Raw genomic sequence first — 11,719 nt, forward strand, 5'->3', positions numbered from 1 at the left:
CCCTTTATCTTGGCATTAATGAGGAATAAAATCGCTCCCGAGGAAAAAAAGAGAAATTGTGCATATTGCATTCCTTGGTCCTCAAAAGAGAAAGCTCATTCTCAATAGGCATGATCATGATTGCCAAGTTTAGGCACAGTTAAGTTCCTCAGGCCTTTGGCGTTCACAAAGGGGACCCCCACATCCCCCCGCCAGCCTGCAAGGAGGTCTGCAGAAAGAGTTGGGAAACCATTGGAAAAGCATTTTCCTAATGATAAGGAGTTTAAACTTCTTTTACCATGTGGGGGTCTCGTCCTTGGTCTCCGTCCACATACAGTCATTTCGGATATGGCATGCTTTAGGGTAACCTGCAACAGATGCGTTCTTTCAGTGTCACCGAGTTCCAAGACGGAAGATGAAGGTCAGCCTTTCAGTAGGTGTGTTAGTCCATTGGTCTCCTTTTTGATGGAAAGAATTGTCATCATGCACTAGGATTTCTTCTTCTTAACTAAAAGAGTTCTCTTGGATAAACCTAATTGTATTAACCATCTGAAATCTGGCACTTTAAGGCCACTTGACTTCAAAAATTAAGGGAGTTGTAATGGTTGGGTTCCTTTGGCCACGACACCATTTTTTCCAAGTTCCAAATGCCTGAGAGATGACCCACAAGAAGAGGGTCAGTGCAGGTCTATTTCCAGTGGACTCGGACCCAGGCTTACATAGCATCCGTTTACATTTCAGAGCCCTCACCGACTTTACAAGTTGAAAGTCAGAGCTGTGATGAAGCTACACGCTATTCTGGCCATGGGCAAAACGTTACTATACATTTGGGTTTCAACATGAGGATCACAAAATGAGAGAAAATCAAGTGGGAATGAGATAGAAATGGGAACCGGAGGAGAGGATAGTGGACAGAGGAATTCCAGGAACTGAAAACCCAGTGAAGGGCTGTCTGGGTCATTCATTCAACATGGATAGAGTGTCACCAGGTGCGACATATGGGAAGATGAAGGCACAGACCTCATCCACAAGGAGCTCAGCCCCACAAGAAATAAGACTTTCTTTTGGAGGAAAATAATGAGACTGTTAGTTGGTGTTATTTTTGAAAAGTTTCCATTGGGATATTTGTGGACAAGGACCCTCCGTAAAGCCAGAGATTGATGCAATAATGCCGATTCATGCGTGATTCCTATCCCAAGCTCCTCTTTCCTGGTGAAATAACTTTGCAAGACAATGTAACGGAAAGCTTTTTGGAAATGTTGGCTCCACCAAGCTTAGTGCCTATAATGCTTCGAGGTCCCCAATTTCAACTCAGTTCTTTTCCCTCAAAGCACGAAAGCCCCGTTTCCTAGGACTTGCCCTCTTCTCCTTCCCATTTGGTGTTTTCATCACGACGCCACCTCTGCTTGTTCCTTCTGGGGACAGAGGAGAGAGGGAGACACTGGGAGTTGATCCTTCTGACCACAGTATCAAAGCAGTACAGCTGCGGATTAAGGCCACAGAGGCTGAAGCTTTGGATTAAGAGTCAGATCATGGAACTCTTTGAGGAGCTTGAGTTTTGGGAGGAAAAAAAAGGGTGTGGCAGGTTCCAAAGGTACACGCATTTTATTTAGATGGAAGAGGCAGGAATATAAAATAAAGCGATGGGTTCTTTAGCAAATATCATAGAGCATATGTATTTTAATGAGTGTTATAGCCTCTGGTGCATGGTAGGCAAAATACTCATTTCAACTCTGTTGCGATTGCTCAAAGCAATTTCCTCTTGGAATTGCCTTCAAAATTGGCAGAGTGTTCTTTTGAATGTCCTCAGTGGAAGGTGTTTTATCCTTTAAGAAAGGATTTAATTTTTCGTTAAAGAAAAATTAAAGCCAAATATGATGGGGGAAAAAATCCAGTGGTCAAGCTGAGTAACACTGTTTGTGACTATAAAGTAACGAGGCTGATCCTGGTGCATGGGCTTAAACTGATTCTGAGGCAGTGTCACCAAAAAAACACACATGCAAAATGCTTATTTGTAACAAGGTGTATTCATCTGCTCGGGCAGCCATAACAAAATATTGCAGACTGGGTGGCTTGAACACAGACATTCATTTGTCTCACGGCTCTGGAGGCTGGAAGTCCAAAATCAAGGTGCTGGGAGGGTTGGTTTCAGCTGAGGCCTCTCTCCTCAGCATGTAGATGGCTGTCTTCTTGCTATGTCCTCACGTGACCTTTCGTCTGCCTGTGCGCCCCTGGTGTCTCCTTGTATGTCCACATTTCTTCTTCGCATGAGATCACACCAGTCATAATGGACTAGCGCCCACCCTTGTAACTTAATCATCCTTTTAAAGGCCCTCTTTTCAAATAGAGGCCCGTCTGAGGTGCTCAGGTTTCGGGCTTCAGCATAGGACTTTGGAGAAGCACAGTTCAGCCGTAACACGTCATCCTTGAGCAGTGTATAACTTTCCAAGGGCTCTCATCTGAAAGACAGTGTGATTTGTACATGTGAGTACTGGTGTGCTGGTTAAAAAAGTCGTTACTTCCACCTGTGGATGACTGGATAAACAAAATGTGGTACACACACGCAGTGGAGTGTCATTCAGCCTTAAAAAGGAAGGACACTCTGGCCCATGCTACACCATGGAGGAACCTCGAAATCATGCTGAGTGAAATAAGCCAGACTCAAAAGACAAGTATTGTATGAGCCACTTCTAGGAGGGAACTCGAATAGTCACATCGTAGAGACAGAGTAGAACAGTGGCTCCCAGCGGCTGGGAGGGGGGAGAATGGGGAGCTGTTGTTGAATAGGTCGGGTTTCCGTGTGGGAGGATGAACACGATCTGGAGAAGGATGGTGGTGACGGTTGCACAACAAGGTGAATGTGCTCACAGACACAGAACTGTACACTTACAAATGGTTAAGATGGTCAATTTTATGATGTTATGTGTATTTCACCACAATAAAAAAAAATTCACGTAATTGCTCTGTAGTTGGTGGTCAAGAAATAGAGCCTAGGTTTCCCAGTAAATGTGACTTAATATAGCTTATCTATGGAGACAAACGATAAAAGGATACATCTAGGATACAGATAGCCCAGGAACTAGGAATGTTGAACGGTTACCATTGAGGATGCAGTGTCTTAATTATTTCTGAGCAGTAGTTGTCTCAGTTATTTTAGTAACAGCAGTTTAGTAACCTCTGTTTCTGGCTTAATAGTTCTGTGATGGTCCACATGGGCCTTCCTCCCCAAAGGGTGCCATGTCCCAGGGGTATATGGCATTACTGCCCTGCTGGGGACCTAATCTAGTTCAACCATAAAGCAAATTAAGTCTGCTTCCCAATCCCCTGTCTTTGCTCCTTACCCATCTGCTGGAATCTTATTTCCTCTTCCCACTGGGCAGTCAGTACTTCCAATACAGAAGTTCTGAAGCCCTAAACCTCTTGCCATCAATTACCCATCCCACCCCGGGCTTGCCAGCCAGGCACAATCAACCGGAATTATCCCTACTTTCACCTCTTGCTCTCTCCCATCAAACTTTCCAGTGACCTACACTGGAATAATATGAGGGGCTGTGGGTCATGAAAAGAAACACTATCTACAAGAAAACATATAGTGGTTTGTAAAAAGATTAAACTGCGGAAAAGGTGTTTTGAGTCCATCCATCGCTTAAGAGGAGAAGAAATCCACCCTCAGATGTAAATGACTGAAGGATTATTGGCAGAAGGATGCAGGTTTTTAGGCCAGAACTACAGCCGTCTTTGCTTGTGCTTCACCACTCAAGGTCCAGCGCATCCTTTTTCTTTTCCAGACGTTGAGGACAGAGAGGAATTTTATTAGAACTTGGCAGTGCTCAGTTCCTACCTCTTTACCACAGTCAACCAAACTTACAGAAATGTAGTGACATTTGACAAATGAAACCGAACATGAAATCATGGCTTCTGTTGTCCATATGCTTGAACAAGATAAGTCTTCCCAGTAAGGTTATTCTTTTTTCACATATGGAGAAATAGAATCAGGTTCTGGATCAATCTGGCCTTCCTGGACTTGCTTTGCAAATAAATGAAACGTGTACCAAAATGGCAATCCACTGACTCACTTAAAATTGCTCTTTTAAAGAGATGATTCTAGCTTTGTAAAAATCTTTGTGTAAGTTTCTTCTAGTTATGAGTGAATCTTTCTTTTGTAATTAAAATTTATTGGGATAACATTGGTTAATAACATTGTATAAGTTTTGGGTGTAGAAGTTTATAATACCTCATCTGTATATTCCGTTGTGTGTTCATCACCCAAAATCTATTCTCCTTCCATCACCATATATTTTAACCCCTTTATCCTCTTCATCTTCCCCCTGCCCCCTTCCCCTCTGGTAACCGCGGTACTGTTGTCTGTGTCTATGAGTTTGCTTATTTTGCGTGTTCTTTTGTTGCTTTTTGTTTTATATCCTACATGAGTGAAATTATATGGTTCTTGTCCTTTTCTGTTTGACTCATTTCACTTAGCATGATTCTCAAGCTCCATCCATGTTGTAACAAATAACATTATTCCATCTTTTTCATGGCTGAATACTATACCATTGTATATATGTATATATGTACCATCTTCTTTATGCAGTCATTGGTTAAAGGACTCTTAGGTTGTTTCCGTGTCTTGGCCACTGTGAATTACGCTGCAGTTAACATGGGGGTGCAGGTACCTTTATGACTAAGTGTTTTCAAATTTTTTGGTAGATACCCAGAAGAGGGATTGCTGGGTCATATGGTAGCTTTAGTCTTAATTTTCTGAGGACCCTCCATACTGTTTTCCATAGTAGCGGCATCAATTTACATGAGAGAATCTTTCTTAAACACAATTCTCTGTAAAGTAGATCTTATTTGACGTCCCTGAAAGACGTCTAGTTTTTGAAGTGTCAGAAGGTATTGTATTAGAATTCCATCGTGAAGATGGTCTCATGGTATCACACCCTGAAGATGGCATTAAGCTTCACTTTATGGTATGTGCAAAATAATGCTATCAAGTCAGGGATTCTAAAACAGAAAACGCTCCTATGGCAGCAACAAGGCATGGCTTTGTTTCTCTCCTATTTACTCCCACCCCATTGCCATTAATATCAGTGCATTAACCAATATCTAATTGTTTGCTGCCATTGAAGGTACCACAGCTCGCCCCTCCCTCCCAGTTGTCCTGAGATATAATTGACGTACATCGCTCTGTAAGTTTAAGGCATACAGCATAATGGTTTGACTTACACGCACTGTGAAATGATTACTGCAGTAAGTTTAATTAGCATCCTTCATATCATATGGATACAATAAAAAGAAAAAGTAGAAGAAAAAAAAGCAAATTTCTTCTTGTGATGAGAACTCTTAGGATCTACTCTCCTACCAACTTTCAAACCATACAGCAGTGTTAGCTATAGGCACCATTTTATACATTCCCTCCCCAGTACCTATTTGTCTTATAACTGGAAGTTTGGTACGGGAGCTTTGAATCCTGGCACTGCGCTGTGGACTGACTTGTGTCCCCCCAGTGGCCTCCCCAATTCATACGTTGAATCCCAAACTGCCAATGTGACTGTAGCAGGAGGTGGGGCATTCGTAGGTAATTAAGGTTAAAGGAGGTTGTAACTGTGGGGTCCTGATCTGTCAGGACTGCCTTATAAGAAATGGAAAAGAGAGTTCTCTCTCTTTCTGTCACTTCAGAACACAGTGAGAATGTGGATGTCTGCAAGGCGAGAAGAGAGTCCTCACCAGAAACCAGCCATGCTGGCACCCTTCCCTATCTTGGACTTCCAGCCTCCAGAGCTGTGAGAAAATACATTTCTGTTGTGTGAGCCACCCAGTCTGTGGTATTTCGTGATGGCAACCCGAGCAATACAGCAGGTTCACACCCTTCACTAGCTTATCTGAGACTTGAGTGAGGAATGAACGTTGGGATCTCCCCTGCTGAGCATTTGAGAAACAGACACCACTGGTGCTGGTCAGAATCTCAAGCCTTTGAGGAAATCCCTTAGAGGAAAATGAGAGGGAAACGCTAATGCAGGGCGCCTCCGGTGAGAAAGTGAACGTTGCATCTGCAAGCTGGGTTTCTGAACTAGTGTCTGACCAAAAGTGAACGCCTCTCCCTTCCTGCCTCTCGTCCATGCTTTCTGCTGCTTTACCACACACAGTACCCTTCCTCCTCTATGAGTCCAAGACTGTGGAACATGTGTTATGAGCATGGAGGCTGACACACCTGACACCTAACTGTGCAGCTTGGGCAACTTTCTGCGCCTCCAGAAGCTTGTTTTACCATCCGTGAAATAGATTGTTGTGTGGAGTAAATAAGAATAAATGCGTGGAGGTACCAAGCAGGTGTGTGAGGCGTGCAGAGTCTGGGGCCTCTACTTGGGTGAGGAGCCTCCACTGACACAGGCCCACCAGCTGTGCCCTGCCGCTGAGGTCATCACACATGTTAGTAAGTCCTGATATCACAGCAATTAGCGGTGACCCCTTTGGCTCCAAGGAGTGAGTGACGCCGAGAGGGGCAAGGACCTCGTGTGTTTCCCAAGAGCTCAAGCTGCCTCTCCCCGAAACAGAATAGAGGCCATGGTGAAAGAGGCCATCTCGCTGCGAGGGGATGCACGGGCGTGTTGGGCAGTTCCGGAATCCCTGAACTGGGCAAAGGGCAGGGAGGCCAGGCCGGACTGGGGCTGACCCATGTGCTCACGCCCAGTTTCAGGTGAAATGACTTTAGAGGAAAGGGTTGGTATCTGATCGAATTGGGTGAAAATTCCCCTTTGAGGTACACGTTACCTAAAAGGGAGAATCTAATAATTAATTAGGATGAATTTAGTTATCTTTCCAGGTCTGACCTAGATTAGGTTGGGTTTCTTCTCCACGATTCTCTCTCCAAGTTTCAGCTTGGCCTCTGGGTTTCTAGCAAGTTGCACCAGGGCAGGAGGCTGCAGGAGCCCGGGGGCGCCCGGGAGGGGACCAGAGGCCCCCACACGCCCACGGACCTGGGGCTGTGACAGGGCAGCGCCACCAGCCGCCCGCGCCCCACACACGCGGGATCCCCCAGAGCTGACGTTCCATTTACCGACTGAGCGGCTGTGAAATGCCCTTGTGACCCGGGCTGCAGCGCGTAGGCTGGGACCGGCGGGGCCTTTCCAGGGAGCGGCTGGGGACCGGCTCTTGTGTGAAAACAGCCGCCACAAAGCCGAAGTCCCCACCTCGTCACCCCTGCGGGCTTGGGAACGCGTAGGCCCCGCGGGGCGCCCCCAGGCCCGCCCCCCATGCTCGCCCCCAGGCCTGGGCTGGAGGGGACACTTGTCTGCCTTCTGGCCCGCAGTGCGGACGCCGATTATTGTATTTCTCAGGACCCTTTTCCTCTTCTCTCTCTCTCTCTCTCTAAGGAATGTGAGTGGCATTTCAGAGTACAAGAAAATGAAGCAGTGCGGCTTGTTTTTGTTTCGCCGGCCCCTGGGTCCCAGGACTTGTCACTCAGCGTCCCCAGAGGCATCGGCTTCCCGCTCAGGTCGCCCCCTGTGCAGGCGCTCAGAGTCCGTTTTCTCCAGCGCAAGATGATATTCGAAGCCCCAGCGTCATTGATCTGTGCTCCAACATTTCCTATGAAGGAGGAACGGCTCCATCCCCCCGCTCACTTGGCACGTAGGCAGGAGGCGCCCTAATCGCAGATCAGTTGACCTGTTTACCAGACACCTGCCAGGAAGGTGGCCCGTTGAGTGCCGAGGACAAAGGCCTGTGCGTCAGGAGCCGGCGTTCGGTTTCCAGCCTCCGCGCCACTGAACCAGCTCGTCGCGGTGCCAGCGCGCACAGCGCCACGCGGGATGACTGAGGCGGCGTCTGCAGGAAGCGCTGTGTCAATACGACTGGCTGAGCCTGTCCTAATCCTCACCGCTCCCCCTGCCCTGCATCTTGACTTCCCTTCCTTGCCCGTGCTGGCGTCCTTACATAAGCTGTGTCTATGCCTGTGTCTGCCTGCACGTGTGTGGGGGTGGGGGTGGGGGGCATTGGGTTCAGAGTAAAAGTCAACCCCTTAAAAACTGTTAAAGCCACGTAAATTCCAGGCTGGGGAGCTCCTGACGCTCGATGGATGCAAGTAGTGTCTTAATTCCAACTAAGCGGCCCCATACCCGTAGTTCACGTTTTCCTCCCTTTCTGTGCCACATTCATGTTCAGAGGACGTGACTGAATGATGACGGGCACCAAAATGAAATTGAAATTTTGTTTTGTTCTGCTTTCCTGCTCAAATCCAAGGAGATAGGTCTGTGTTTGAAAAATCAATTTTAAGAGACTTGAGCAGAATTTAATGTAAAAGATAAGTAATTGCACTGAGTGAAGCTCACAGTTCACTGGACACTTATTCCTGGTGGACCAGGCCTCCGCCAGTTCTCGGGGCCACTGCTACCAGTTTAGGGTGGGGTGTGGACGGCGAGACCCTCTTTTCCAGACAGTGTTCCTCTCAGCCTGGGAGTCTCTGGCAGGGCGGTCAGCAGGTACCTTGCTTTCAGCACCCTCCACTCCTGTAACCTGGGGTCCCCCCCTGTCCCCGTGCTCCCACCTCAGAATGGCCAGGGGTAAGGTGGGAACTTCTGGGCTCTTAATACATTTAGTCCGTTTTCCTGCTGTGGCCTGTATGGCTGCTGCTTGCATCCTTTTTGTTTATTTGTTTTGATACATCCTGATAAATCTGTTAATCTCAGGTACTGCTTTACGTCTAACAAAAACTTCGTGTTCTAAAGATTGAGGCTAAAGGGTTGTTGAATTGTGTGCAGGATTTTACCTTCCTAAAAATCAAATAAATCAACTCAATGCCTTCTATGTAGCAGGTGGAATTAGACACCTGACAAGGAACACGTGTCTTCTCCTTATTACATGTTCTCAAGGGGCCACGTGATTGGCAGGAACTCTCATCTTGAAAGTCTAAATTGGGTTCAGATCCCTGAGGCCCAAGTGGCAGAAACAGGTACCATGAGGCATCCAGTCCCTTAAACTGGAGTGATACAGCTCTGCTCTCTCTTTCTGTAAGGTCTTCCTCAGCCCTCCCATTTATGAAAATTAATCATTTAGCAAAATCACTAAATATGGTCTTGTTATGAACAGGTACCACTCTGTCCATAGCATTTATCTACCCCCCCCCCCAAAAAAAAAAAAAAACTCCACTGAAATTTCAGGTAAGGATGAGTCCTGTAAATTTTGAGTTTACTGAGTTGATCAGAAAAGTTAAATGATGCCATTTCTGTCTCTGGTCCAGCCCCTCCTATTGTGTAAGTCACTTCACTGCTCTGTTCCCATTAATAAATGCAAGAAAGCAGGATTTGTCAAAAAAAAAAAAAAAAAGAAAGAAAGAAATAAAAGTGCCTGGAGGTGACGAGGACTAAATGCTTTTTGTTCTTTTATAAGGAAATACCCTGCTGCAGTAGGGCCTCCTTCACATCAGGACTCCAGCCTTAACGCTCAGACATATAACTAGCAAATTAGAGAGCATTGAAAAAAAAAAAAAAGAGCAAGAAAGCCGTACACTAAAGGCTAGATGTCTTATTAGTAGGTGAGTCCTGCAGGCTTCCACTCAGAGCCTCTTTGCTTCTTCTTGAGGCATGATTCTAACGGTATTGGCTTTTTATTCCCCAACCCATCATGAGCCATTAGAAGACAGACTGTCAGTGAAACCTGAAAGGAAATTTAAGACCCAAAAAAGAAGTGACAATAATTGAAAAAGCAAACAGTCACCTGGAGCCTCTGTGCGTGTGAGTGAGTGAAATTTTCCTTTCGGCACGAACGACCTGGAGGTCACTGACATATGTATCAGTCCAAACGGCAAGAACTGTGAACTTGAGTCGTTAAGACAAGGTGAAATGAGGCTTACTGCACTCTGCTTAAAATAGAGGCAGGGAAGTAGATAGAAATGTTCGCGAAGATTTCGATTTAAAATAGAAAGTTTTTTCACTTAAGGGAATACGCTTCAGTTGGTTGTGAAATACGTAAGTAGAATTCCTCATCCCTCAGGAAGGCTAGACAAACGAGGCACTGTGACAGGAAAAACTAACAGCACCTTAGTTTTACATATGATTCCAATGGATGCCCTCCAGTTCAACTTCAGACGACGATGGGGGGTTGGTTCAGGGCTGATCCCAGGAAAGGTTATCATCTGCTAAATAATACAGCTCCCATCCTCTTTTCCTCTGGTTTTCCATCCAAGAAGAGTCAAGGCCTGGTTTTGCTTAGTTTGTGCCGTCCAGATCCAGCTCATGAGTTCTAGGCATGTTACATTTGGGTCACCAGGTTGTCTGCGTAAGTCATTAAGGGTTGGGAGGCAATTTGATAAAATTACAGAAAATATCTGGGAAACGCAAATTAAGAACTGACCACAAGAATTACATGGAAAGTTACATTAGAGGTACCCAGAGCACATCAGACCACTACTGGTCATGGTTATGGTCCAACAAATAGGAAAAGAGAAGATCTCAGTTTCTCTAGAGAACACAAAAAATAAGGAAACCGGATCAGAGGAACTCGCTTCTTCCTGGCTATACAAAGAGGAAAAGAATTTACGTGAATAGAAATACAGCCTCAGAAATGAAATTCTGAGATTAGGATTTCATTTGGCTTAGCTCAATTGCAAGGATGCCTGATGGAGGTCTCCAAAATAAACGTATCCTAATATTTGAATTTGGAAAAACTTCATCTGATATCAATTTAAAAAGCGGGGAAAGCTCATGCGTGCCCTGGAGCAGTAGTCACAAAGCTACGTTACAGATTGGGTAAAGCCCGGGTTTTCCTTGCTTTAAGAAAAGATGATGCAAATTACAACATGTAAACATTTGAAAATAGTTTTGTGCTTTGTCTCTAGTAGATGTTGTCTATTTCAAAACACACTCAACCCACCTTCTTTCTCCGGTAACTGTACTTGAGACTGTTTCTCTGCATTGCTAATGGGGGGGGGGGAACATCGCGTTTGCTGAGCACCAGCTGTGTGACGGGTGCTTACCTAAGTTATCTCGGTTAGTACTCACAATAATCCCATAGGAAAGGTGTTTATTATCTTTTTTTTTTTTTTTTAAAGATTTTATTGGGGAAGGGGAACAGGACTTTATTGGGGAACAGCGTGTACTTCCAGGCCTTTTTTCCAAGTCAAGTTATTGTCCTTTCAATCTTAGTTGTGGAGGGAGCAGCTCAGCTCCAGGTCCAGTTGCCATTTCTAGTTGCAGGGGGCGGAGCCCACCATCCCTTGCGGGAGTCGAACCGGCAACCTTGTGGTTGAGAGCCCACTGGCCCATGTGGGAATCGAACCGGCAGCCTTCGGAGTTAGGAGCACAGAGCTCTAACCGCCTGAGCCACCGGGCCGGCCCTATTATCTTCTTTTTTTAGACGAGGAAGCTAAAGCTTAAAGAGGGAAAGTAACTTGCCCTTATCTACATGAGTAGTAAAAGCAATGGAGTTAGTCTTCAAAACCAGGTCTGTGTTTTTCTAAAGCCCGCGCCTCCGCACCTGCCGTCAGGAAACAAGGCCTCATTGCTGGTACCCGCTTGTTCATCTGAGGTCTGGATGCACACACATCTTTAGGCATCTACAAATGTAGGGAATGTGTTTGAGACGCTGAATAGCAGAGGAGTGTCAGAAACATGGCATTCTCTTTCCTCCTCCCCCCTCCTCCTTGTACAAGAAAGATTTAACCTTTTCAAAGTAAATATCAATCTAGAAATTGAGTCAGGTGTCTGCATCTCATTTATTATTTAGCCAAGTTGCTTAAAGTGCAGTT

At 45.7% G+C, this 11,719-nt stretch overlaps 1 protein-coding gene across 1 annotated transcript in view; it reads left to right on the forward strand.

Annotated features, from left to right (window-relative positions):
* Positions 1–9,112, forward strand: part of MRPS28 (mitochondrial ribosomal protein S28) — a 97,998-nt gene extending 88,886 nt beyond the window's left edge. The window contains exon 3 of the mRNA XM_074319266.2: positions 7,353–9,112. Coding sequence (XP_074175367.2) covers positions 7,353–7,524 — 172 coding nt within the window. The 3' untranslated portion in view covers positions 7,525–9,112. The remainder of the gene's footprint in view (positions 1–7,352) is intronic.
* Positions 9,113–11,719: the final 2,607 nt, after the last annotated feature.

The sequence above is a fragment of the Rhinolophus sinicus genome, chromosome 7 (assembly GCF_057876585.1).
Source record: "Rhinolophus sinicus isolate RSI-liver-muscle chromosome 7, RSI-T2T, whole genome shotgun sequence".
Classification (NCBI taxonomy): Eukaryota; Metazoa; Chordata; class Mammalia; order Chiroptera; family Rhinolophidae; genus Rhinolophus; species Rhinolophus sinicus.